Raw genomic sequence first — 24,240 nt, 5'->3', positions numbered from 1 at the left:
TTTTTTTCCATTACAGCATTTGGTTTGACCGAGATTGTCTGAAACGTGTGCTGTTTTCTCTTTATCATTTACAATTTTTATCAATAAACAAGCAAATAACACGTTTAGTGTTAGGGGGGAAAACAGTCTATTTTTGTAAACTAAGATTTAATATATTTTATTTGGAATTGACTTAGCAAATCTGAAATGAAAATTTGTCCAGTAGTTTAGCGTCTGAGGAAACTAAGAAAAAAAAAAACAGAATGTATGTGATGATGCTAGTTTTTAGGAGTGAAACTTAGGGGGGTTTGTTTAATTACTAGTTACTATTACTAATTACGAAATGTCAACTAAACCAAATCGGAGGATCATCATTTACAAAAGAGGAGTCACCACCATAAGATACATTGATTCATACATGATGCATGGCTCGATCATGGGCTAAAAAACTCAACGAACTAAGATTTTTTTTATACGCTAAAACAAAAATTGAGTAGTTTATGGTTGTATTATATATCGGTCGTGGTGTAGTGGTCCAACTCTTAACGATATGTTTTAAGTTTTAACCCAACAAACATATGCGATTTTGATATATATATATATAAATTGTGTAGATTTCATGACCTGAAATTTATTTATTTAGCATTGTTTATGTTTATATTAACAAATCATACAGTTTGAGGCGTTTTATTAAAAAAGAAAATCCTCTTTGATCCTGTTAAACCAAATTTATAACCGTTATGTCAGCACATAAAGGATTTTATTTTCCCAAAATAAGGACACACAACAAACCAGGTCAAGGATAAGATAAAAAAGCACACAAAATATCAAAAGAGTCGTTTTCTCTCTTCTTCTTCTTCTCCCCCCACCTTTTTAGCGTTTCTTAGATCTCTCCTTCTACAACAAATCTCTCGTCTTCTTCAACGATCGTCTTCTTCTTCGTCTTCTTTTCTCAGGTAAGTTCGATTTCTCTCTCTTTAGGTCTTTTTACGGCGAATCGTTGACGTCATCGCAATGATCTCGCCGTGTTTTCCTGTTTCTTGTGAATCCGTTTCTTTCGATCATATCCGAATCCGTTTTTTTAATTTCTCCGATCTACGTTGATTTGATATCGCGAATCGTGTTTGATCTCTCTCTCTCTCTCTCTCTCGTCGTTTCGTTTCGTTTCATTTCGTTTTTGTTTATGGTTTAGATTCCTGATTCAACCATGTGTGTGTGAAAAGCCCTAAGAATCGATGCCTTAGGGTTCCGTTGTTCGTTTGCGTAGTTTTGATTTTTGATCTGTATCGTCGCCGTCGTCGTCGCGAAGAGTCTTAAGATTTAGTTGATTGTATTATCAGCGAGTTCATTCATATTTTGTTTGTTTATGGCTTCATGATTCATTAGATTAGGTCAATGTTTCTTTTTGATTTTGATTTGGATTAGGCCAATTAGGAAATTAATTGCTAGTGTAGATTGATTTGATTCGTTTTGTTGTATCATTACTCTAGCAATGAAGTCAGGAGGATCATCTACGTTGAATCCATACGCTGCATCTTATGTACCACTCTCCAAAAGAGAAGGTTCTTTGGTTGGTGCTGCTGCTGCTGCTAAGCCGTCTGCATACCATCATCATCAAGTGCAGCAGCAACCTCATCAAGGTTATGGAGTCCAAGGAATGGGGGGAAGTTATCCGAGTCCTCAAGTTTCCATGCCTAAGAAAGCTTCTGACATGGTTTACAATCATCAGATGAAGGATGAGGATTTGGAGATGGACATGGATATTGAGTTCCTTTTAGTCACTTTCTCTGGTCTCTCACATGAGTCTATCAATGATGTTTACTTGGCTAACAACTGTGATCTTGATGCAACTATCGAAATGCTAAACCAGCTCGAGGTACGTAATTCATTTCTTTAACTCTTACCTTCATTTTGATTTGTTGGTTTTAAACTTTATAATTTCTAACAAAACCAGAGCTTTTGTAAATGACAGATTTACAGTACTGAAGCTCAGGAGTACCTCCCTGACACATTGGACATTGGCGATGTACCTGAAACCATCACCGAGCCTTCAACCTCGACATCTTCGAAACTAAAGAATGAAGCGAGTGCGTCGTCATCATCCTCGGGTATCCACAACGCCCATGTATCCTCCTCCTGATTTGATGAGTCCTTAAAAATGTGAAGTTTCTTGCAAATGGATGATGATATTCTTAGGAGATCTCTTTCTATATTTCTCCCCACTTTGTTTCTAGGGGAAAAGAGAGTACAATGTATAGTTTCTTCAGTTTGAGAATTGGGATTTGTTTTTTTTTTTCTGTGGTTTTAAGAAAAAGCTATGAATCAGCGTTCTGCTCTTTTGGCCATTTTTGCTGGTCGGTATTAATATCGAATCAATGATATGTTACTAATGATGGTACATCCCTTGTTTAAATGCTAATAATGACTTAAACATCCGTTAATTATGTGCTAGTCAAATCGAAATCTTTGTTATTTCATACTACTATTGTCATGTTGCTATATACAAAATTGGTAGAGCAAGTTAAACAAAAACACACAATTTGGAACTATTAAACCCCTATGTGAAGCTACTTTTGAGGCCCTATGTCCTTCTCTGGTTACTATAATTAGGAAATCATCTAATCATTTAACAAAAAGGAGAGAAATGAGGAAAATAGATTCCGTAAATTTCTGTGTGTTATAACTTAAAAGAACCTGAAAAAGCTGTCATATATGATTTTAGAGCAATTAAACATCAATCTGTTTTTTTTTTTGGTCATCAAACATCAAATCCGTTTCAATAGAAAGAACCAAAATAAATAAAAAATAATAAGTTCCCCCAAGTCGGTGATCTTTTTTTGTTTTTTCCTCTTTCTACAGAACAACAAAAAGCTTCTTCAACTTTAATCTTCATTAGATTTAGATGCACAACGACTCTCCATCATATATATATATATACATTTGGTGATTATTGAAAGATCTGATTCTTTTCTTCTGAGTTTGTTTGGTTAGAGGAAGAAGATTTAGTGTTCTTTTTTTCAATAAAAAGATGGGTTTGGATTATTACAACATATTGAAAGTGAATAGGAACGCAACAGAGGATGATCTAAAGAAATCTTACAGAAGACTGGCTATGAAATGGCATCCTGACAAAAACCCTAACACCAAAACTGAAGCTGAAGCCAAGTTCAAACAGATCTCTGAGGCTTATGAGGCAAGTCTTTATTTCCTTCATCTCTTTAATTAGATCCATTTCTTTGGCTAATAATCTAGACTTAAATATATGAATGAGAGTAGAGTTGTCTTGGGTTATAAGCAAAATGTATCTCAAAACGCCCAAAATATAGCTGCATTGTGCTTATCGAAACGTCCCACGTTTTCAGGTTCTAAGTGATCCGCAGAAACGAGCGGTATATGATCAATATGGAGAAGAAGGGTTAAGCGACATGCCGCCTCCCGGGAGCACGGGAAACAATGCAAGAGCAGGAGGTTTTAACCCGAGGAATGCAGAAGATATATTTGCAGAGTTCTTTGGAAGTAGTCCATTTGGTTTTGGATCAGCTGGTGGTCCTGGAAGGTCGACGAGGTTTCAATCAGATGGAGGAGGAGGAATGTTTGGCGGATTTGGTGGAGGAAACAACGGTAGTGAAAACAATATATTCAGAACTTACAGTGAAGGCACTCCTGCGCCTAAGAAACCTCCACCCGTTGAGAGCAAATTGCCTTGTAGTCTTGAAGAGTTGTATTCTGGATCAACTAGGAAAATGAAGATTTCAAGATCCATCGTTGACGCTAACGGGTTTGTTACTATTATTAGAGTTAGGTTTCTTTCTTAAGTTTTCAAGAAATGTTAGTTCATTAGTGTTGTTTCTTTTGGGATGGTGCAGGAGACAGGCGCAAGAGACAGAGATACTGACGATTGTTGTGAAACCGGGATGGAAGAAAGGGACAAAGATCAAGTTTCCTGACAAAGGAAACGAGCAAGTGAATCAATTACCAGCTGATTTGGTGTTTGTTATCGACGAGAAACCGCACGATTTGTTCAAGAGAGATGGGAATGATCTCATGACAAGCCGGAGAGTGACGCTCGCTGAAGCTATAGGAGGAACTAATGTGAATATCGACACGCTAGATGGGAGGAATCTACCCGTTAGTGTCACGGAAATCGTCAGTCCAGGGTATGAGCTTGTTGTTCCTGGAGAAGGTATGCCAATAGCTAAAGAACCAAGAAACAAAGGTGATCTCAAGATCAAGTTCGATGTTCAGTTTCCCCCAAGATTGACAACAGAGCAGAAATCTGCACTCAAGGGGGTCTTAGCTGGTTGAAGTAAGAAAATGAGATGTGTCTGAAAATAATCTGTACAAAATATTTGGTTGTGTTGAATTCAAACTTTTATACTCCATTATTCAAAAGGTTTACAACTCTATTAAAAACTAAAGAAAGAAAAAAACACTGATGATAGACAAGTCGATACACCTAACTAAATTACACAAACGCTCAAAATCCTCTGTTCCTGCGTGCACTGTACTGTTGTTGCCTAGGTGCGTTTTGATTGGCCCTCCATCCACCAGGCCGTTGTGCCGGCGGTCGGGCCATGGTTCTGCTATGAAATTGAGGACTCAAGTCAGGAGGAGGAGGTGGTGGTGGTAATTGAATTTGGTGGCCTGAGACTTGTGGTTGCCATTCAGGAATATCGTCGTCGTCATCATCAGGACCATTCCATGGTTGTTTACTACCACTACCAGCTGAATTCCCATACTTGAGAATGAGCTCCCTTACTTGATCCATGGACCTAGACTGAGGTGGTGGCTGGGGAGAAGAAGCAACCGGTCCAGTAGAGGAACTGAAGTTAAATTCTGGCAAATCATCGTCGTCTTTCACACCTACAGGGCCAAATCCAGGTGGCACGTCTTCTTCGTCATTAGCATCACAACCAACCAAACCACGATTCCCAATGGATGCAACCTTTACAACAGGATGATTCGTAATATTCACACTACTACCAGACTTTTTGTTTTCTGGAGCCAACACAGACCTCTTAGTGCCTGAATGCTGACGTTTGAACCCGGGCTTATGGCGTGAGCCAGGAGACGCGACAACTGCACGCCTCCACACAACAACGCCGATCAACCCGATATCGTCTGAACACTTGACCTCATCAAGATGGTCCTTGGAGATGATTTTGCTCAGCAAATTTAGGGTCTCTCCACGTGCCGGACATAGGTAAAGCTCAACGCCAGAGGTTGGTTCTGCGTAACCAACTCTTTGGTCAGCAACGTACGACTTAGCAACCTGAATAAAAGGACAAAAGGTTAATACTTTTAAAGCAGAACTATTAAAGTGTTTATGCAGTAAAAGAAGGAATATGACAAGTACAGTATATTAAAATTAATAGTACCTCAAAAAGGCTGTCACGTTGGCTCTGAGAGATACCATCCTTACACACCACGTTCATTACCTGCAAATTTAATGTACCAACTTAATTGTTTTACACTGATTACCAAAAATGGATATAAGAAGAAACGTTTTCCTCTCTAAGGCAGAACTATTTCTCGAGAGAATCTATTTTGGGACATGATCTGCAATTCGTTTATTGACTATGTTCTGGCGTTTTGTGGTGGTCTTGTTACTTTCTCTCTGTAAGAGATTCTTGGTAACAATTTGATGATTCTATATCCTACTACCTTAACAATACATCTAAAACTAATCTGGCATACAAAATTTAATGATTTTATACAAAAAATTTCAGATTCAATCCACAGTTGATTCTCTGGTCAATCAGGGCTCTTTAGTGTCCCGGTCCTGTTTCACAGATGTAGATCAACCGTGAGCTTTTTGCTTTTTTTGGGTTCCATGTTTTAGCTAATGGGAAGCCTATGATTGTGTCTCTCTGCATTAAGAAACGACTTGCAATATTGAGATGAGATTTTGTGGATCTATTGTTGCTCGTATTAGCAGTAGTAACAAAGAAGAAGAGTGAAGTTAATATGCAAATGCTACTACAAGGATGATGCAAGTAATAAACTTTGTATACCATTAAGACACGGCTTCGAGACAACGGAAGCTCTTGTACAAACTTCCCAAACGCACTGAGTCTCACTCTACCCTTTACCTCCACCAGTGTTGGCCACTCGCTTGTCTTTGCTTTTTCACCACTGCACGAGTAAATCCAGTCAGCGATAATGTTTCAAATCAATGATACCTACAACATTTATGTCTGAGATCCTTCTCTCAATCCATTTTTTGTTCAACATATCAAACTAGTATCAGAGCGTGATCTAATCCTACAAGTGCTCTTTTGTGAGCTGTTTCCTGTTGAAGTCTAAACTCATCTTCATTCTTATCTTTGGTACTAAAATCCCATTTCTATCATGGTTTGATTTAACTATGTTCCAATCCAAATAGCAAACAAGAGATAAAATTTAAAAGTAATCGAGACTTGCCTCTTGAAAAATCCAGTGACTGAGACAACTGAAGCGGCACTAAGATGCAGAATACCATCCCATATGCGGTCTTCTTTAATGCTATCAACCAAATGTGTATTTTCAGGCTTAGAGACATCAGCATCGAGTTTGACACCGGTATCCAGTTTTGGGGACATTACGTTAGTCTTTTCGAGTTCTGTTTTAGAAGAAACAGTCTCATTGGGTTCCTTTGGAGACTGCTTAGGAGATTGTGAAGGTGATTTTGAATGTGATCCAACTTCTGAGTCACTCTTCTCAGATGCATGCTCTTGCTTTAAAGGAGGATTCTCATGTGGACTGCCAAATGGAGGTTCTGAGTTCAGGGATTCCATGAACTCATCAAGTGATACAATTGGAGCAAGAAAACCCACATCCTTCATCTCATCATCCATCGACAGACCTTGCATTGGATCAGGCTCCTCCGCTGAGGGTAGAGTTATACCGGATGATGTTTCTTGGTTAGATTTTGAGTTCTTATCATTCGAGCCATTTTTCTTTAGAGTGGATTTGGTAGATGAATTCACAGATTTCGCTTTGGCTCGAGGTTTACTATGTGAGGTAATCTCAGCAGAGACATCCACTGTCCCACTGTCAACAGGATCAATTTCTACCTGGAACTCACCCTTATGAGTTTTCCTCACCAGATTTCTGACATCGATGTCTGCATCCCTTAGGACAACCATCTCAGCCAACTCTTCTGCTTTTGCTTGTCGCCACTGAGAAAGCTCCTTAGAAGCAAGTTCCTCAGCTGTCATAGAACACAATCTCTCAGGAGAGATTTTTCCCGACATGACACTTTCTCTTAGCTCAGGATTGTTCTTATCCTTCAAATTGAATAAGAGAGACCTTCCCTTCTCTTTGTACTTCTTGTTCACACCTCCGAATAGTTTAAAAAGTTCCAACTCAATTTTAGATGCCAGGAGGTCTGGATCCTCCAACGATTTTCCTCTACCAGTTCCATTCTCACCAAAATCTGAAACAGGTTCCAAAACCCATGAGAGGCCATTTCCCCGTAAAAGTTCATCGCCGGATAAAATACTATCACTAAAACGAACATCATCACATGGGAAAACCTCGTCAAATTGAGTTTTCTGTACATCAGATTGATTAACATAATTCATCTTTGTGTCATTGGAAGTCTCTTGCCACAAGATTCTTCCATTGTTGCCGTTAAGCCCAGAACTTTCATCCCTTGTGGATGATGCCGGTATGATCCCCTCAGCTACTGGAACGCCGGTAACACAGGCTGAGGCAGGCTCACTACTTTCAGCTACTGGAACATTAGTAGCTTCTTCAGTTTCTGAAGTCTTTTCCTCTTTCGGAGACTTCTCATGCTGGTGAACCAAAGCCAAGGCAGCTGCTAATGATTCCTTCATTTTAGACCTCAGAGACTCGTTACCATCATTCTGTGTTTTCATCGACCCTAGCGACAGGCCTGATTGTTTCTTGTTCATCACTTGCTTCCCAGATTTTACGGGAGCGGGTTTCATTTGCCTTGCTTTCTTGGTAGGCGTTGGTGAATGTTCCGTCTTGGGAGAAAGAGTAACGGATGGCATATGACCCAGCTGTATACTTGATGAGTAAAATTGTTCTAGCCAAGGTCTGTGATGCACTGGCTCTACTCGCTTGATTGGTGAATCTAACTTCTCGGAAGCAGAACCACCGAGAGTAGTCTCTGCCGGTGATTTCCGCTTCCCTAGCAGCTGCAATGACCTATCTCCAGAATATGTATGTGCAACTGGAGGTTGTAACTGAGGCATCAAAGACTGAGAATCAAGCAACAAAGAGGACTGAAAAGAGACATTCTCTGGATCAAATTGGAATGACAAAGGACCAGAGACAGATGTTTCCTCTTTCGGAAAGTCAAGGTTGCTGCTTGTGGAAACTGCAGGCTCCTGTTCCATGTCTGAAACCGAGATATGCTGAACAGAAAGAGGATCATTTGATTCCATCTCCATCAAACTCGTTTCTCCAAAAGTATCTGAATCCGTTTTCAAAGTCTCTAGATGGGTAGAGATATGTTCTGTTCCCATATTACTGGACATGATCAACCACAGCTGAATTCAACATTCACTTCAATAGCTGTAAGACAAACAAAATTACAAATATGGGTTCCCTTTAGAAAAAATCAAACACGAAAACTACAAATTCTCTGAATACTAAACAATTCAAATGAAATCAACGATCACATAAAAGAGTGAAACAATCAATCTTATAAAATAATCTGATCACCTAAGAACACTCAATTATCGAAACCGATTCGTCACCTCAACTACACAATATGATCACCAACCAAAATCAAAAGAAGAAGAAGAAGAAACAAACATAGGCTCAATCGAATCGAATTCGGATCTCGGAAAAACTAAACACGGCGAGCTTAGAAATTTACCTGATAAGAAAGATAAAACACAGGTTCAATTCGAATCAATCGGAGCAGATTAAGATGCCAAATGGAAACCCTAAAGCTTCTGGATTTGGGGATGCAGACGGATAAGGAGAGCTTATACTAATTTTATTTCAGCTGTTTCGGTGGTGACAGTAACAAAAGGAAAAAAAAAAAAAAAAAGAGTTTCTTCTAGAGAGGACGACGACGACACATCTAAGGCCAAAATGGTAAATGGGCTTTAATATAATAGACCCATTAGGTATAAAAATGGGCCTTAGCGAGTACTTAGGATTCCTCGCTCAGTAAAATCCAACGGTTGGATTTACGTGTCAACGTCTCATCAAACGGACGTTAATAATTTGTATGCGAGATGATTTTTTGTTTTTAATATTCCGTTTTTTTTTTAATTATCGGAGAAAAAACAGAAACAAAAACGCTGTCTTTTTGAAGAAAGGGGAAAAACAAAAATTAAAATTAGGAAAGTAAAAAATTTCAACATCGTAACGAAACGAATCATCATCATAAGTTTCTCAAATCCAATTCTGTTTTTATTATTCCTTCTTCCTTCAGCTGTTGTGACCAACATTGGCTGCATTCTCAAACCATTTCCTATAGCAAAATTCACCCACACATAGGGAGATTTTGGATCTGATGTTAGTGCAGCGTCATGACACTCTTTTGTGACATTCACATTCAATGGTCCCTTCTGTTCTTCAACAACAACAACATCACCTTCACTAGCTTCAGTACCAATCAATTAACCATAGGATCAACAAGATCAATAAATAAATATCTTGGCTCATCCAATCATAGTCCGCTTTCTCCCTCGTTGCCTCACTGCATAACTAAAAGAAGACCTTTTACAGGTTTTGAAAAAAAAGATTTAGTTTAAAGAGGGGACATGGAAGAGGGTTTAAATAAAACCTTGCGCAAGCTTGTTAAACGTGGCTGACCATTGCTTCGACGACTTCCTGTACGCTGTCAGTATACGATCCATCTACAGTTGACAACAAAATACACTAATATGAGATAACAACAACAACATACCCATCAATAGTAGTGAGCAATTATGATATGCATCACTCTTACCACATTCCCGCATGAAGAGTGCATTGAGAGTAAGGCTCTTTCAAGTACATATAAATCAACAGCTTTGTCTTCAGGTAAGGTCGATGTGACAACTTCATTGATGATTATAGCCGAAAATGTTGGACTTATCTCTTGTCAGAAAAGTCAGAAGCTCTACAATTCTTCAAAGAATTTAAAGCTAGTGCAGAAAGAGAGTTGGGACAGCCGTTGGTGTGTTTGAGGACAGACAGAGGTGGTGAATTCAACTCAAAGGTGTTTGACGATTACTGTAAGGAGAGTGGGATTAAACGTCAACTTACTGTTGCTTACACACCACAACAAAATGGTGTAGCAGAGAGAAAAAACAGAAGCATCATGAATATGACAAGGTGTATGCTGCTTGAAATGTCGGTGCCAATATGCAGTCCACATTTTGAATCGAAGTCCATCAGCAGCCTTAGGTGACATCACACCGGAGGAGAAGTGGAGCCAGCACAAACCATCAGTGGGGCATCTAAGGATATTCGGGTGTGTTGCTTATCCATTGGTACCGTATGAGAGGAGAATAAAACTCGACGAGAAAAGTGTGAAATGTGTGATGTTTGGGGTTAGCAAAGAATCAAAAGCCTATCGTCTCTACAATCCTGCGACAAAGAAGATTGTGATCAGTCGAGATGTTCATTTCGATGAGTCCAGAGGTTGGAGTTGGGATGACGAGATACAGAGTGGTGAGTTAGCGTGGAATGAGCTGATAACCGAAACAGAGAATGAAGAAGCAGTTGGTGAAGAAAATGAGAATGAAACACCTGAGCCACCACGTTCTCCAGAAAATAATGAAGAAGAAGACGTAGTAGCAGCAGAAACTCAGCAAACCAGTCCCAATCAAGTAGTTACTCCTGGAACCAAACGAAATCGCGAAGCGCCTGTATGGATGAAAGATTATGTCACAGGAAATGCAGGGTTCGTGATTGCAGAGGAAGGTGAGAATATCTTGGCCATGTTTATTGCATCTGATGATCCTGATCGTTTTGAGGATGCAGTACAGCAAGAAGTTTGGAGAAAGGCCATGGAAGCTGAGATCAAAGCTATCGAAGAGAACAACACTTGGGAGCTGATGGATTTGCCTCACGGAGCTAAAGTAATCGGAGTCAAATGGGTGTATAAAACAAAGTTCAATGAGAAAGGAGAGGTGGACAAGTTCAAGGCAAGATTGGTGGTTAAAGGGTATCATCAGAAATATGGAGTGGATTTTCATGAAGTCTTCGCTCCAGTTGCTCGATGGGATACAGTCAGAACCATCCTTGCTTTCGCTGCAGAGAAAAACTGGGTAGTATTCCAACTTGAAGTAAAAAGTGCCTTTTTACATGGAGAGTTGGATGAAGAGGTGTATGTAGAGCAGCCAAAGGGATTTGTAGTTGAGGATGAATCCAGTAAAGTATACAAGCTAAGGAAGGCTTTGTATGGGCTCAAACAAGCACCAAGAGCCTGGTACAGTCGAATTGAAGCGTACTTCCTAAGAGAAAAGTTTGAGAAAGCTTACTGTGAACACACTCTCTTTGTGAAGAAGGAAGGAGGTAACATTTTAATAGTAAGCGTGTATGTGGATGATCTTATCTATACAGGAAATTCTCTCACAATGCTAGAAACGTTCAAGAAATCAATGATGAGGGAGTTCTCCATGACTGATCTAGGAAGGATGAAATATTTCCTGGGTGTTGAAGTTGTTCAAGATGAGAGAGGTATCTTCATCAGTCAACAAAAATATGCTGAAGAACTGTTGGTGAAGTATGGGTTGGAGAACTGCAATGCAGTGAAAAATCTGATTGTGCCAGGTAGCAAATTGTCAAAAGTGGGAGTTGGAGAAGCTGTTGATCCTACAACTTTCAAACAGCTCGTGGGTAGTCTGAGGTACTTAACTGCAACTAGACCAGATTTAATTTTTTCTGTGAATTTGGTCAGTCGTTACATGGAGGCTCCCAGCGAGCAACATATGCTAGCTGCAAAGAGGATTCTGCGATATGTGCAAGGGACCACACACTATGGTATACGGTACAAGCCTGGAGAGGGGCAAGAACTTGTGGGTTTTGTGGATAGTGATTATGCAGGAGACGTTGATGATCGGAAAAGTACTTCGGGATATGTCTCTATGCTTGGAGGAGGAGCTGTTTCATGGGCATCAAAGAAACAACCTATAGTAACTTTATCCACCACTGAAGCTGAATTTGTCGCAGCAGCCTATGGAGCGTGTCAGGCAGTGTGGTTGAGAAACATCCTTGAAGAAATTGGGGCTGCTCAAGGGGAGAATACGGTTCTGTTCTGTGATAATAGTTCTACTATAAAACTGTCCAAGAATCCGGTGCTTCACGGGAGGAGCAAACACATTCATGTAAGGTTTCATTTCTTACGTGAATTGGTGAATGAAGGGGTCATCAAACTATATTACTGCTCTACTCAAGAACAAGTTTCAGACATCATGACAAAGGCTGTTAAACTCGATGTGTTCGAGAAACTGAGAAAGAAGTTGGGAGTCTGCTGTGAGAAGGATTAAACTGGAAGGAGAGGTTCCAGTTTAGGGGAAGAATTGAAGAATAAAACGTGTCTTTAAGTTTGTTCTGTTAAGTTTGAATGTTTCAATTGAATAAGTCGTAGTCCTGGTTTGTAGGACACGAGCTCAACTCTGTTTTAGTAGCGTCTGTTTCGGAGTATTTGGTTGTAAGGTTCTTATAAAGAACCAAGTTTGTTTTAGTTTCAATTAAGACTTTTCCTCAGTTTTCTGCAAAGCTATTGATTCCATTTCTAACATAATCAAGGGAACATATCAAAATACTTACGAGCTGATTCGTTCCACTTCTGACTAGCATATTTGATGTGGTCAAATCACCGTGAGCCAAGCCACCATCATGGAGCTTCGCAATGGCCGCCCCAATCTGAGTAGCAACATCATCTAACCGTTCCTCAACAATCTCATTGGCTCCAGAGTCAAGGAAAATGTCCTTAACAGAGTCGCCCTCAATGTACTCGAGTGTCAAGGAGTGAAGCAGAGTATCCACGGCATAGAGTACTGGTGTACACACCCCAAGCTTTCTTGCCTTTGTCATACACCTAGCCTCCTATAGTCAACAACACAGTAGTTGAATTCTTCTTTTCTCTCATGATATAAACAAATGAAACAGGAATAATAAGGGTGATGTAGAACAAAACCAACCGCATTCAACCGCTTAAGTGTGAGTTTTGCATCCAAAATCGGGTGTCTGTACTTCTTGGAGAATCGTTCTTTCACTATGGATCTTCTTCCGGCAAATGTAGACTCAAACACCCTCTAAAGATAAAAAAATGAAAAGACTTAGCCTTGCCACACTCACAAAACGTATACACTTTGATTCAACCATATAATACACTTACAGCTTCAGCTCCTTGTTTTATCAGAACAAGAGATTCATTCCCAACGTTTTCCTCACAGTCCATCACAGAGTTCTCACGCGTCTGTCTACGCAAGAACCAGAGAGAACTTTAGAAATTGATTAAAGCTCTAACGATAAGAGCCTCACAAGCAACGATCACATAAGAGTGAAACAAGAACACAATCAAGTTGTATCACGGCGAGCATTGAAGTTTTACCTGATAAAAAAAAAAAAAAGAAGATAAAACAACGGTTTAATTCGAACGAATCGGAGCAGATTAAGATGCGAATGGAAATGGAAACCCTAAAAAGCTTCTGGATTTTGGGAATGGAGACGGATGAGAGTTCTGTACTTTCAGCTGTTTCAGTGACAGCAACCAAAAAAAAAACGACACACATGTAAGGCCAAAATGGTATCATAAAATAGGCCCATTTAGTGTAATAATGGGCCTTAGCGTGTGCTTAGGATTCCTCACTCAGTAAAATCCAACGGTTGGATTTACGTGTCAACGTCTCATCTAAACGGACGTTAATAATTTGCATGCCAGATGTTTTTTTTTTTTTTGTTTTTAAAAGTTAAAACTCCGATTTGTTTTTAAATTATCCGAAAAAAAAAAATAGAAACAAAAGACGCTGTCTTTTCGAAGAAGAAGGGAAAACAAAAAATTAAAATTAGGAAAGTAAAAATTTTCCTGCAAATTGCCGAGAAAATTATTAATCATTTTTTTTTCTCTCTCTCTTTCTCAGCAAATCGAAAAAAAAAGAAACAATGAAGAAGATGACACCGTAACGAAACGAATCATCTTCACAAGTTTCTCAAATCCACCTCTGTTTTTCTTTCTTCTTCTTCTTCTTGTTTCTCTTCCAGATTCAGTTTTTATCTCTCTCTCTCTCTCTCTCTGGGGAATGTTTTGTTGTTCGTGGTGGTAAAACTGGAATCATGAGAATAAGATTTTGAAAGGGAAGAAAAAAAAAAGCAGGTAATGATTAGGGTTTCCCAAGTATTGGGTTAAAGTCTCAACCTTTATTTTGCTTCTTCGGATCTAAAACCACATTTCACGTTTCTCACTTTTTTTTTTCTATGTCATCAGATCCGCCGTGTTCGTCTCTGGAGGAGGATTTAGGGCTCAAGTTTTTGAACGATATGTGTTTTTGATTTTCCCCAAATTTGTCAATTTATTTTTTTTTTGGGGGGGGGGGGGGGGGGGGGGGGAAGGGAAAGATAATGTTTAAGCAGTTTCTGAGTAAGCTTCCTCGGAAGTCTTCAAAATCTGAGTCTGGTGGAGGAGAGCTGAATCGTTCGAGTTCCGGTCAGGTTCCTTCTCCGGTTCAGAGATCCGGAGCTGGTAGTGGTGTTGGTTCTGGTCCGGTTCGATCTAACTCAGGGAAACGTATGTCATCTGCTGTGTTCCCAGCTAGTGTTGTTGCTGGGATTGAGCCTTTGGTACCGTTCAAGGATGTACCAACCTCGGAGAAATTGAATCTCTTTGTGAGTAAAGTTAGTTTATGCTGTGTGACATTTGATTTCTCCGACCCTGGTAAAAACTCTATTGAGAAAGATGTGAAAAGGCAGACCTTGTTGGAGCTTCTTGATTTTGTTGCTTCAGGTTCTGTTAAGTTTACTGAGCCAGCTATTCTCGCCATGTGTAGAATGTGTGCTGTGAATCTCTTTAGGGTTTTCCCTCCTAATTACCGGTCTAGTGGCGGTGGTGGTGGCGGCGAGAACGATGATGATGAGCCAATGTTCGACCCTGCTTGGCCTCATTTGCAAATCGTCTATGATTTGCTGCTTAAGTTTATCACTTCACCTTGTCTTGATGCTAAGTTGGCAAAGAAGTATCTTGATCATGCTTTCATTGTCAGGTTGCTTGACTTGTTTGATTCCGAGGATCCTAGAGAACGGGAGTGTTTGAAGACGATTCTGCATCGTGTGTATGGTAAATTCATGGTTCACAGGCCCTTTGTACGCAAGTCCATGAGCAATATATTCTACCGGTTTGTGTTTGAGACTGAGAAGCATAGCGGTATCGCTGAGCTTTTGGAGATTTTTGGGAGTATAGTGAGCGGGTTTGCTTTGCCCTTGAAAGAAGAGCACAAGATCTTCTTGTGGAGAGTGTTGATTCCATTGCATAAGCCTAAATCTGTTGGAAACTACTTCCAGCAGCTATCTTACTGCATCACTCAGTTCATAGATAAGGAGCCTAAATTGGGTAGTGTTGTGATAAAAGGTTTATTGAAGTTCTGGCCTATCACAAACAGCCAAAAGGAAGTCATGTTTCTTGGGGAGGTCGAAGAGATTTTAGAAGCAATGAGTGTGATGGAATTCCAAAAGATCATGGTCCCTCTCTTCTTGCGGATTGCTTGTTGTGTAACCAGTTCCCACTTTCAGGTACATTCCTATTTCTTAATAGACATTATTATCCACTAATGAAGAATTTCGGAGGAACGCTTTTACAGATATCAATTCATAGTTCTTGTGTATGGTTTGATTTGCAAGAGCATGATACAAGCTTGTGAAGTTGAAACCAAATGGGGCTTCTTGTGTGTTTCAGGTTTCTGAAAGAGCTTTATTCTTGTGGAACAATGATCAAATTGTGAACTTGATTGGACACAACCGGCAAGCCATCTTACCAATCATGTTCACTGCCTTAGAAAAGAATGCTCAAGACCACTGGAACCAATCCGTACTAAACTTAACCTTAAACGTAAGAAAAATGTTCTGTGAAATGGACGAGGCTCTGTTCATGTCTTGCCACTCCCGCTTTAAGGAGGACGAAGCAAAGCAATGTTCTGCAGCGGAAAAAAGGAAACAAGTTTGGGAAAGGCTAGAGAACGCAGCAAGTATGAAGCCGGTAACAGGAAAGACGGCTGTTCTGGTAACTCCTCGAGCAACCTCCATTGCCTGCTAAATAGTGCGCGCTTATTATAACCAATCGCGGACAGTTTATCCAAAGAAAATGAAGCAGCAACATCAGAAGAAGATGATGGAGTGGCTGTTGCTAAAGCTATGGTCTTTGGTACTTTTCATCAGGTTGACCGTTGTAATATTATATAACTTTGATGTTGTTAGCTGTGTGGGGTTTTAGTGCTAAATCTCTTGCTTCCTTTTAAAGCAATGAAACCATGCTGCAGATTTTTATCAAACTCTTTGTATCAATCAATTAAGTTTATATATCCTTTCTCTTTCAACTATGGCTCTATGGATCTAAACTTAGATTACACAACAACAAGCAAAGTTTACAAGGAACAAATGTACAGGTTGTTGTTTTGTTCCTCACAAAAAATTCATAGACTAAGGTCATGCACGAAGAACGTTTTCCCACGATATGTGATGGACCTTTCTTCAGCTCCAAGGCACCACAAATGGCCTTGCAGGTTAAGAGTCTCTTTCATTCCTGCTGTTTCCCACACAAACCCAAACAGCCCTAGTGCCCTATCCAACTGCTTCATCCCTCTCTCCAACATTTTCTCATCCGTTGAAGTCAAGATCCTCCCCATGCTTAAGCACAAGAACTCACTCTTCTCCTTGTAAAACCCTCCACAGAGATCAACTTCGATGTCACGCACACGTCCGTAGAGGAAATACATGACGAGAGCAAACAAACACGGCGACGGATTGCCCAACATTTTTGAGAGCTTTCTGTGCACAAGGTGCTCTTGATGTCTAACCTCTCTGAATCCAATAGTGTTGTCCAAAAACACATCTTTGATCTGTAAAAGACCTTCTTTCATCGATACAAGCTTCTCCAAATGGTAAAGTACTATAATTTCTTCATCATGTTCAAGATACCTTCTCAGATCATTCACCATGTCAAGAACATCTTCCCATTTCGCAGAAGCATTTGCCTTTGCGTATCTACCTGGCACAGGTCGCATCCATGAAGTTGATTTTTCTGCTTCAAATGAAACCGATGATTCAGATAAGTATCTGAGGCATGACAATATCACTTGCTGACCCAATTTCCTACCTTGACTCATCTCCCTATGTTCAACTAACCAATCAACTTCTTCTTTGAGACTATTCAGAATATCTTCAAGAGCACCTCTCCATATACGGTACTGTGTGACCTGTGAGCACACGGTGCATCTCACTACCTTCCGTTGTTGCGCCGAGATGTTAAGAAAGTTGCTAACTTTAGTCAATGAATTCACAACCAATGGCTCTCTTTCACTTTCAGTACCAAAAAATGGGAACTTGAACCGTCCCTGTTCTCTGAGCTTCAGCTGAATTGAAGGAGAGCCAATGAAGATCCTAGCCAGAGACTTGAAAGCGTGCATTTTCTTTCTGATACAATCATCATAGATGATGACACCATTGATGTCCTCGAGCTTCCCATCGACTAAATCAAAGTCTCTCAATGCACGGTTCAGTTTTTTCAGAACCGGGAGTTTCGTTTCGTACCATTCACAGGGCAATGCATCGTTATAGGAACCATCAACTGAAGAATGATACAAAACTTGAATTGAACGGAAGAAGAGACTCGGATTTGCTCTGTAACAAATTACAGAGTTCAGGTTCCTTCTTATATGATGTTGCCCACGAACCCACATTTGAAAAATCAGCTAAGTGAAACAGCAACGAGCTAATAGCCAGACATCAAATCCTCTCTTAGGAATTTCATCGAACAGTTTGCATGCAACTCTTGGGAAATGAAAACACGACAACAATAGGGGTCGTAGCTACTCCACAAGTGTGATCTCTTTAAGAAATAAAACTTGTAATGCAGTAGAACATCTGTGTCGTGCAAAGAAGGTGAAGCGATTTGGGAGAAGAGATCAGTGTGACAAGTGAAGCTGCGAGAGAAGAGATGGAGTTGGAAGCAAAAAGAGCTTGGTAATGGCGTTTAGATCATTAATGGGCCGATGATAGAAAAGGCCTCTTTTTGTTAAATGATCAAACCTATTTTATTTTTTTGGTAGGATCAAACCCTATTTTATAAAACAAAATCTCACATATACCCCAAAACAATTTCTCAAATCCCCTCAATAATAAAAAAAAACAATATTACCCATGAAAGTTATTAAAGGTTAAATAAAATTAAATCAATAAATGTTCAACGAAAAATACAATAGCTCAGTGGTTGTGAGCTCCATGCGCACGCGCGCACACCCAGGGTGCAACAAGTACAACTAAGAGGCTAGTAGCTACAACTATGTTCGATTTTTATTTAAAAATTGTTAGAGGGATAGTTTCGTCCTTTCATTAAAGAAGAGAGGTACTTAAAATTAAAGTGGATGTATAGAAAAGAATTTTTGGGATACGGGTATAGTAGAATTAAATAAACCAATAGAATCATTAATTTGGTCCCAATAAATTTGATTTGTTTTTGTTTTTGTTTTCACATAAAATATAAAGACTTTTACAACATGAATATGATGAGATTAGTAATTTCAATCCAATTTATATTTCCTATAATGTTATAGTCATTATGTATATATATATATATATATATATATATATATATATGAATATAACATAAATTTTATACCGAAATCAAACAAACCTTTAAGTGAAAAACCCCGATTTTGCTACTTCAAATCGTTCCAAGAGACTTTGAACTCTGGTCATGTATGTTATTCTCGTAGCAATTTATTTGTAATGATTTATATGCATTCTAAATTAACAATATGTGATCCATCTTGTCCCTCCTTCAGATTTTTCTTCTTCTTCATTTATTTATTTGTAAGAAAATGTAGTATGATATAAAAGAGATCTTAATATATATATATATATATATATATATATATATATATATATATATACGTATGAGATTTCTTAGTACTTGAATGAGTGGTGGAGAATTAAAGGAGAGAAGGAGAGTAATATTAAGAGAAGGAAAGAGGACTTGTAATAAGAAAGCAAAAGTTGTATTCCACAACCACATACAATGTTTCATCTCATCACATATTTATAGGTACACAATTAAGGATGAGTCACTTAATCAAAAAAGAGAAACATGACAAATGTTAAAACATGTGTCATGTTTAGTAACGAATAATCACTTCTTTATAACACTCCCCCTTGAATATTCATCACTAGAGAATTACGTACTGCCTCGTTAAAAACCTTATCATAGAAAAACCCATTGGGATAAAAACTATGACAAGGAAAAAAGAGTACAGTGACGTAATCTCCCCCTGGAAAAGATATGAGTGGTCTTTTCTTCAAAGATCTCGTAGATGAAGCATTCCGATGCTATGAATATGGTAGTCGAAAGTGATTTTGTAAAGAGATTTGCTGCGTTGTCACTTGATCGAATATATTGGATATTGACTTCCTTGTTCTTCTCGAGTTCTTGAGCGTAGGAGAAGAATCTTGGAGGAATATGTTTTATTCTGTCGCTCTTGATATAACCTTCTTTGATTTGAGCGACACAAGCTGCATTGTCTTCGTATAGTGTCGTTGGCTCCTTACTGCTGACCATTCCACTTGCATCTTTTATATGGTTTGACATGGATATTAGCCATACACATTCTCTGCATGCTTCATGAAGCGCTATTAGTTCTGCGTGGTTCGAAGAGGTGGCGACCAAAGTCTGTTTTTGTGAACACCACGAGATTGCAGTTCCTCCAATTGTGAAAACGTATCCAGTTTGGGATCGAAATTTATGTGGATCCGATAAATATCCTGCATCTGCAAAACCAACTAGACCAAATGTAGAGTTTCTTCGGTACAAAAATACCCAAGTCAATCGTACCTTGAAGATAGCGGAATATGTGCTTAATTCCATTCTAGTGCCTGCAGGTAGGAGCTGAGTTGTATCTTGCAAGTAAATTAGTTGCAAATGCAATGTCTGGTCGGGTACAATTTGCAAGATACATAAGTCCACCGATAGCACTCATATAAGGTACCAAGTATTTCTTCATTCTCTTCACAAGGTCTGAATGGATCTGTATCAACATTCAGAGACCTACCGACCATTGGAGTACTCAAAGGAGTCACTTTATCCATATAAAAGCGCTTTAAAATCTTTTTTCGTATAATTTGACTGATGCACAAATACTCCATCTTGGAGATGTTCTATTTGAAGACCAAGGCAAAATTTTGTCTTTCCAAGATCTTTCATTTCGAATTCTTCTTTCATATGAGTTCTAGCATCATCAATCTCCTTTTGAGTTCCAATTATATTGAGATCATCAACATATACAACAATGATCACAAATCCCGATGAGGATTTCTTTATAAAGACGCAAGGGCATATTTCATTATTTACATACCCTTTCTTCAATAAGTGATCGCTTAAGCGATTATACCACATGCGTCCGGATTGTTTTACTCCGTAAAGTGATCGCTGTAATTTTACCGCATATATCTCATTAGCCTTTTCTTTTAACGTCTCAGAAACCTTAAATCCTTCTAGAATTTTCATGTGTATTTCATTATCCAATTATCCATATAAATACGCTGTCACTACATCCATAAGGTACATTTCTAAATTATTAGAAGCTGTTAGATTCATTAAGTACCTGAATGTAATTGCATCCATGACCGGATAATATGTTTCCTCATAATCAACTCCCGGCCTTTGAGAAAAACCTTGTGCAACAAGTCGGGCTTTATATCGTGTTATCTCATCTTTCTCATTTCTCTTTCTCACGAAAACCTACTTGCACCCAACAGGTTTTATATCATTAGATGCAGTGACAATAGGTCCGAGGACATTTCTTTTATTAAGGGAGAACAATTCAGTTTGCATTGCACTTTTCCATTTCTCCCAGTCAGGCCTTTGTTGGCACTCTGACAAAGACCTTGAATCAGGATCATCATTTTCATAATCAATCTCTTTAGATACATAAAAAGAAAATATTCCATTATCATCATCGATTTCATCTCTAGCCCATAATTTTCCATCTTGGGCATAGTTAATAGAGATTTCATAATTTTATGTATCGTCTTCCTGATGACTTTTCTCTTTACTTGGTTTCTCTTGAACCTTTTCATTTCCGTCTTCCATTTTCTTTTTCTTTCTGGGATTTTTATCTTTAGAACCTATTGGCCTCCCCGTTTCAATTGAACTTTAGGCTCATTAACCTTTTTCCCATCGATTTCCTCTCTAGGAATTTCAACTCTCTATGGTGCATTTCAGCGGGAATATGTGATTTTGTCACCCTTTTTGTATCTGTGAACGCATCTGGTAATTGATTTGCCAAATTTTGTAAATGTACAATTTTCTGAACTTCCAGCTCACGTTGATTCGTAGGGGGATCAAGATGTACCAAAGATGGTGTATTCCATGTAATCTCTTTTGGTACCTGTTTAATTCCTCCCCCTAACGCTGGAAATTCATCTTCACTAAAATGGCAATCAGCAAAACGTGCTGTAAACATATCACCAGTTTGTGGTTCAAGATAATTTATGATACTTGGTGATGCATAACCGACGTATATTCCCAATCTCCTTTGTGGCCCCATTTTTGTTCTTTGCGGTGGGGCTATAGGAACATAAACCGCACATCCAAAAACACGGAGATGAGAAATGTTTGGTTCTTGACCAGACGTTAATTGTAAAGGGGGAATATGTATTGTATGCACTTGGTCGTATTTGGACCAACGCTGCAGCATGCAATATAGCATGACCCCATATAGAAATTGGGAGTTTTGTTCTCAATATCAACGGTCTAGCAATGAGTTGTAACCGTTTAATCAAAGATTCAGCCATGCCATTTTGTGTATGAACATGAGGGACCGGATGTTCAACATCAATTCCCATTGACATACAATATTCATTAAAAGCTTGTGAAGTGAATTCACCAGCGTTATCAAGCCTTACTTTCTTTATGGCATAATCAGGGAATTGTGCTTTTAACCTGATTATTTGGGAAATGAATTTTGCGAAAGCCGTATTTCGTGTTGTCAAAAGACACACATATGACCATCTACTAGATGCGTCAATCATTACCATAAAATAACGAAATGGCCCGCATGAAGGGTGAATAGGTCCACATATAACACCATGTATTCTCTCTAAGAATATTGGTAATTCATTCCCGACTTTGGTTGGCGATGGCCTAATTATGAGTTTTCCTTGAGAACATGCATCACATGAAAACTCACCAGAACAATAATTTTTCTGGTTTTTTAACGGGTGGCCAGTAGAATTTTGCACAATTTTTCGCATCATGATTGAACCAGGTTGTCCAAGTCTCTCATGCCAAATCTTAAACGTATTAGTAAACTTTGAGTTTACTGTAACATACGATGCGAATACATTTTTTTTTGTGCAATATAATCGAGAGGATAACATTGGTAACTCTTCCAATATATGTTTTTCCTCGGATTTGATGCAAATATATTCAATGCCATTCTTATTCATAGTCACTATATGATATCCATTTCTTCGGATATCTCTGAAACTTATCAAGTTTCGTTGAGACTTAGGGGAATATAATGCATCTTTTATTTCAAATTTTGTTCCCCTTGGCATTGAAAAATTGGCTTCGCCAAAACCCATTATAATCTTTGCATTTCCAGATATAGTGCTTACGCCTTTAGCGGAGTCATTCATTTTGAGAGAGGAAAAATATTTTTTATCTCTAAGTATTGAGTGCGTAGTAGCACTATCTGCTAGACACATTTCTTCATCCTTAATCTCAAAAGTTGACATTTTCTGGAGATAAAACATTCATAAAATATGCATTAATATATAACAAAGTCTTAGGAGATTTAAAATATATTACAAAAAGACTTTAAACACCAAAAGTTTTACAAGCATATTTTACGTAAAGATTTTAATCGCATGATTTTCCACTCTCTTGATTGACGAGGAAATCTGCGATATCCAGATGAGTTTCATCATTGAGACCATAGTAGGAAGGTCCAACTTCATTTGAGATGAGATTGGTCTCAACGTCTCTTTCTTTTTCCTTTTGAGATGCTTGATATAGATCGGCTAAATGCTTTGGTATACGACAAGTTTGGTACCAATGGCCTTTCATGCCACATCTGTAACAAATACTCTCATCTTTTTTCTTTATAACGTGGCTGGCATCATTTACATGAAGATCGTTGTTGGCTTTGCCAGCGTTGAAGCTATTAGGATAGTGACCTCTTCCTCTACCTCTGCCACGACCTCTTCCAAGCCCACGACCACGGCCATGGCCTCGTCCGCGTCCGCTTCCTCGTCCTTGCCAATTATTATAACTAGATGAAGCAACATTCACTTCTGGAAGTGGAGCTGATCCAATTGGACGAGTTTGATGATTCAGCATCACGAGTTGATTATTTTGTTCAGCAACAAGAAGAACGTGCATTAACTCAGAATATCGAGTGTATCCTTTGGTCCGGTATTGTTCTTGCAGGATTACATTTCCAGGATGAAAAGTTGAGAGCGTTTTTTCGATCATATCATAATTGCTCACTTCTTCGCCACACAAAGCCATCCTGGAGGTGATTCCGAACATAGCGGAATTAAATTCACCAACACTTTTGTAATCCAAGAACCGGAGATTTAACCACTCATGTCTAGCCTTTGGTAAGATCACATATTTCTGGTGATCAAACCTATCTTTGAGTGATTGCCAAAGATCTACAGGATCTTCTTTCGTGATGTACTCGTTTTTCAGATTATCGTGGAGGTGGTGGCGTAAAAACACCATGGCCTTGGCCTTATCCTCATCTGACGTCGTTTCCGACGGATCGATGGTGCTTAAAAGCCCATCCGATCTCAGATGCATTCGTGCATCCGATGCCCATGTCATATAATTTTTTCCAGATACATCAAGGGCAAGGATTTCGAGTCTGGCGAGATTTGACATAATTATCTACATGAATAATAAGTCCGTTATTAATTTATTCATGAGATTTTGAGGAGGCAAAGTCTTCCATAATATAATATAAATCTTAGCATATGATCGAGAAGGCAGAGCCTATCTTTCTGATCAAGAATGTAGATCTATATGATCATGTAGGCAGAGCCTACCATTATGATCAAGGAGAAGACATAGTCTTTTTACTCCGTAAATAT

General features: G+C 38.9%; 7 protein-coding genes across 18 annotated transcripts; 3 read left to right on the top strand and 4 right to left on the bottom strand.

The window, feature by feature from the left end:
- The first annotated feature begins 749 nt into the window (after positions 1-749).
- Positions 750-2,374, top strand: LOC104736581 (polyadenylate-binding protein-interacting protein 6). The gene is made up of 3 exons (XM_010456592.3): positions 750-935; positions 1,470-1,855; positions 1,952-2,374. Exons 2-3 carry the CDS (start codon positions 1,472-1,474, stop codon positions 2,117-2,119), a joined length of 552 nt encoding a protein of 183 aa, XP_010454894.1. The 5' UTR covers positions 750-935; positions 1,470-1,471; the 3' UTR covers positions 2,120-2,374.
- A 260-nt stretch (positions 2,375-2,634) lies between these two features.
- On the top strand, positions 2,635-4,375 carry LOC104706877 (uncharacterized). The gene is made up of 3 exons (XM_010423106.3): positions 2,635-3,172; positions 3,342-3,757; positions 3,846-4,375. The coding sequence occupies exons 1-3, from the start codon at positions 3,008-3,010 to the stop codon at positions 4,282-4,284; spliced, it is 1,020 nt and encodes a 339-aa protein (XP_010421408.2). The 5' UTR covers positions 2,635-3,007; the 3' UTR covers positions 4,285-4,375.
- On the bottom strand, positions 4,333-8,468 carry LOC104736577 (uncharacterized). 3 transcript variants are annotated; one of them, XR_015578166.1, is made up of 4 exons: positions 6,403-8,468; positions 5,994-6,114; positions 5,358-5,849; positions 4,333-5,251 (listed from the first exon to the last, which is right to left on the bottom strand). XR_015578166.1 is itself a non-coding variant. In XM_010456583.3 (4 exons), the coding sequence occupies exons 1-4, from the start codon at positions 8,466-8,468 to the stop codon at positions 4,457-4,459; spliced, it is 3,042 nt and encodes a 1,013-aa protein (XP_010454885.2). In that variant the 3' UTR covers positions 4,333-4,456. The 3 variants fall into 3 exon arrangements, 1 of the variants encoding a protein (XP_010454885.2); XR_015578167.1 differs by having other exon boundaries at positions 5,358-5,761; XM_010456583.3 differs by having other exon boundaries at positions 5,358-5,417.
- Positions 8,370-14,253, bottom strand: LOC104736579 (uncharacterized). 10 transcript variants are annotated; one of them, XM_087481625.1, is made up of 7 exons: positions 13,581-13,672; positions 13,280-13,495; positions 13,083-13,196; positions 12,693-12,987; positions 9,899-9,990; positions 9,734-9,806; positions 9,251-9,646 (listed from the first exon to the last, which is right to left on the bottom strand). In XM_087481625.1, the coding sequence occupies exons 2-7, from the start codon at positions 13,340-13,342 to the stop codon at positions 9,609-9,611; spliced, it is 675 nt and encodes a 224-aa protein (XP_087337751.1). In that variant the 5' UTR covers positions 13,343-13,495; positions 13,581-13,672; the 3' UTR covers positions 9,251-9,608. The 10 variants fall into 10 exon arrangements, with proteins under 10 accessions (XP_087337749.1, XP_087337751.1, XP_087337747.1 ...); XM_087481621.1 differs by lacking the exon at positions 9,899-9,990 and having other exon boundaries at positions 9,251-9,654; positions 12,709-12,987; positions 13,280-13,360; positions 13,496-14,253; XM_087481618.1 differs by lacking the exon at positions 9,899-9,990 and having other exon boundaries at positions 12,709-12,987; positions 13,280-13,360; positions 13,496-14,253.
- Positions 13,979-16,469, top strand: LOC147929426 (serine/threonine protein phosphatase 2A 57 kDa regulatory subunit B' kappa isoform). The gene is made up of 3 exons (XM_087481614.1): positions 13,979-14,257; positions 14,369-15,666; positions 15,830-16,469. The coding sequence occupies exons 2-3, from the start codon at positions 14,503-14,505 to the stop codon at positions 16,184-16,186; spliced, it is 1,521 nt and encodes a 506-aa protein (XP_087337740.1). The 5' UTR covers positions 13,979-14,257; positions 14,369-14,502; the 3' UTR covers positions 16,187-16,469.
- Positions 16,411-18,178, bottom strand: LOC147929425 (uncharacterized). Its single transcript, XM_087481615.1, has one exon. The coding sequence runs from the start codon at positions 17,826-17,828 to the stop codon at positions 16,563-16,565; it is 1,266 nt and encodes a 421-aa protein (XP_087337741.1). The 5' UTR covers positions 17,829-18,178; the 3' UTR covers positions 16,411-16,562.
- A 4,751-nt stretch (positions 18,179-22,929) lies between these two features.
- LOC147929424 (uncharacterized) lies at positions 22,930-24,031 on the bottom strand. The gene has a single exon (XM_087480165.1). It carries the CDS (start codon positions 24,029-24,031, stop codon positions 23,006-23,008), a length of 1,026 nt encoding a protein of 341 aa, XP_087336291.1. The 3' UTR covers positions 22,930-23,005.
- Between the last annotated feature and the right edge of the window lie 209 nt (positions 24,032-24,240).

Source organism: Camelina sativa, chromosome 13, assembly GCF_030686135.1.
Source record: "Camelina sativa cultivar CO46 ecotype springtype chromosome 13, ASM3068613v1".
Lineage (NCBI taxonomy): Eukaryota > Viridiplantae > Streptophyta > Magnoliopsida > Brassicales > Brassicaceae > Camelina > Camelina sativa.
The sequence above is the reverse complement of the archived record's forward strand: the minus strand, read 5'-3'. Positions and strand labels throughout refer to the sequence as shown.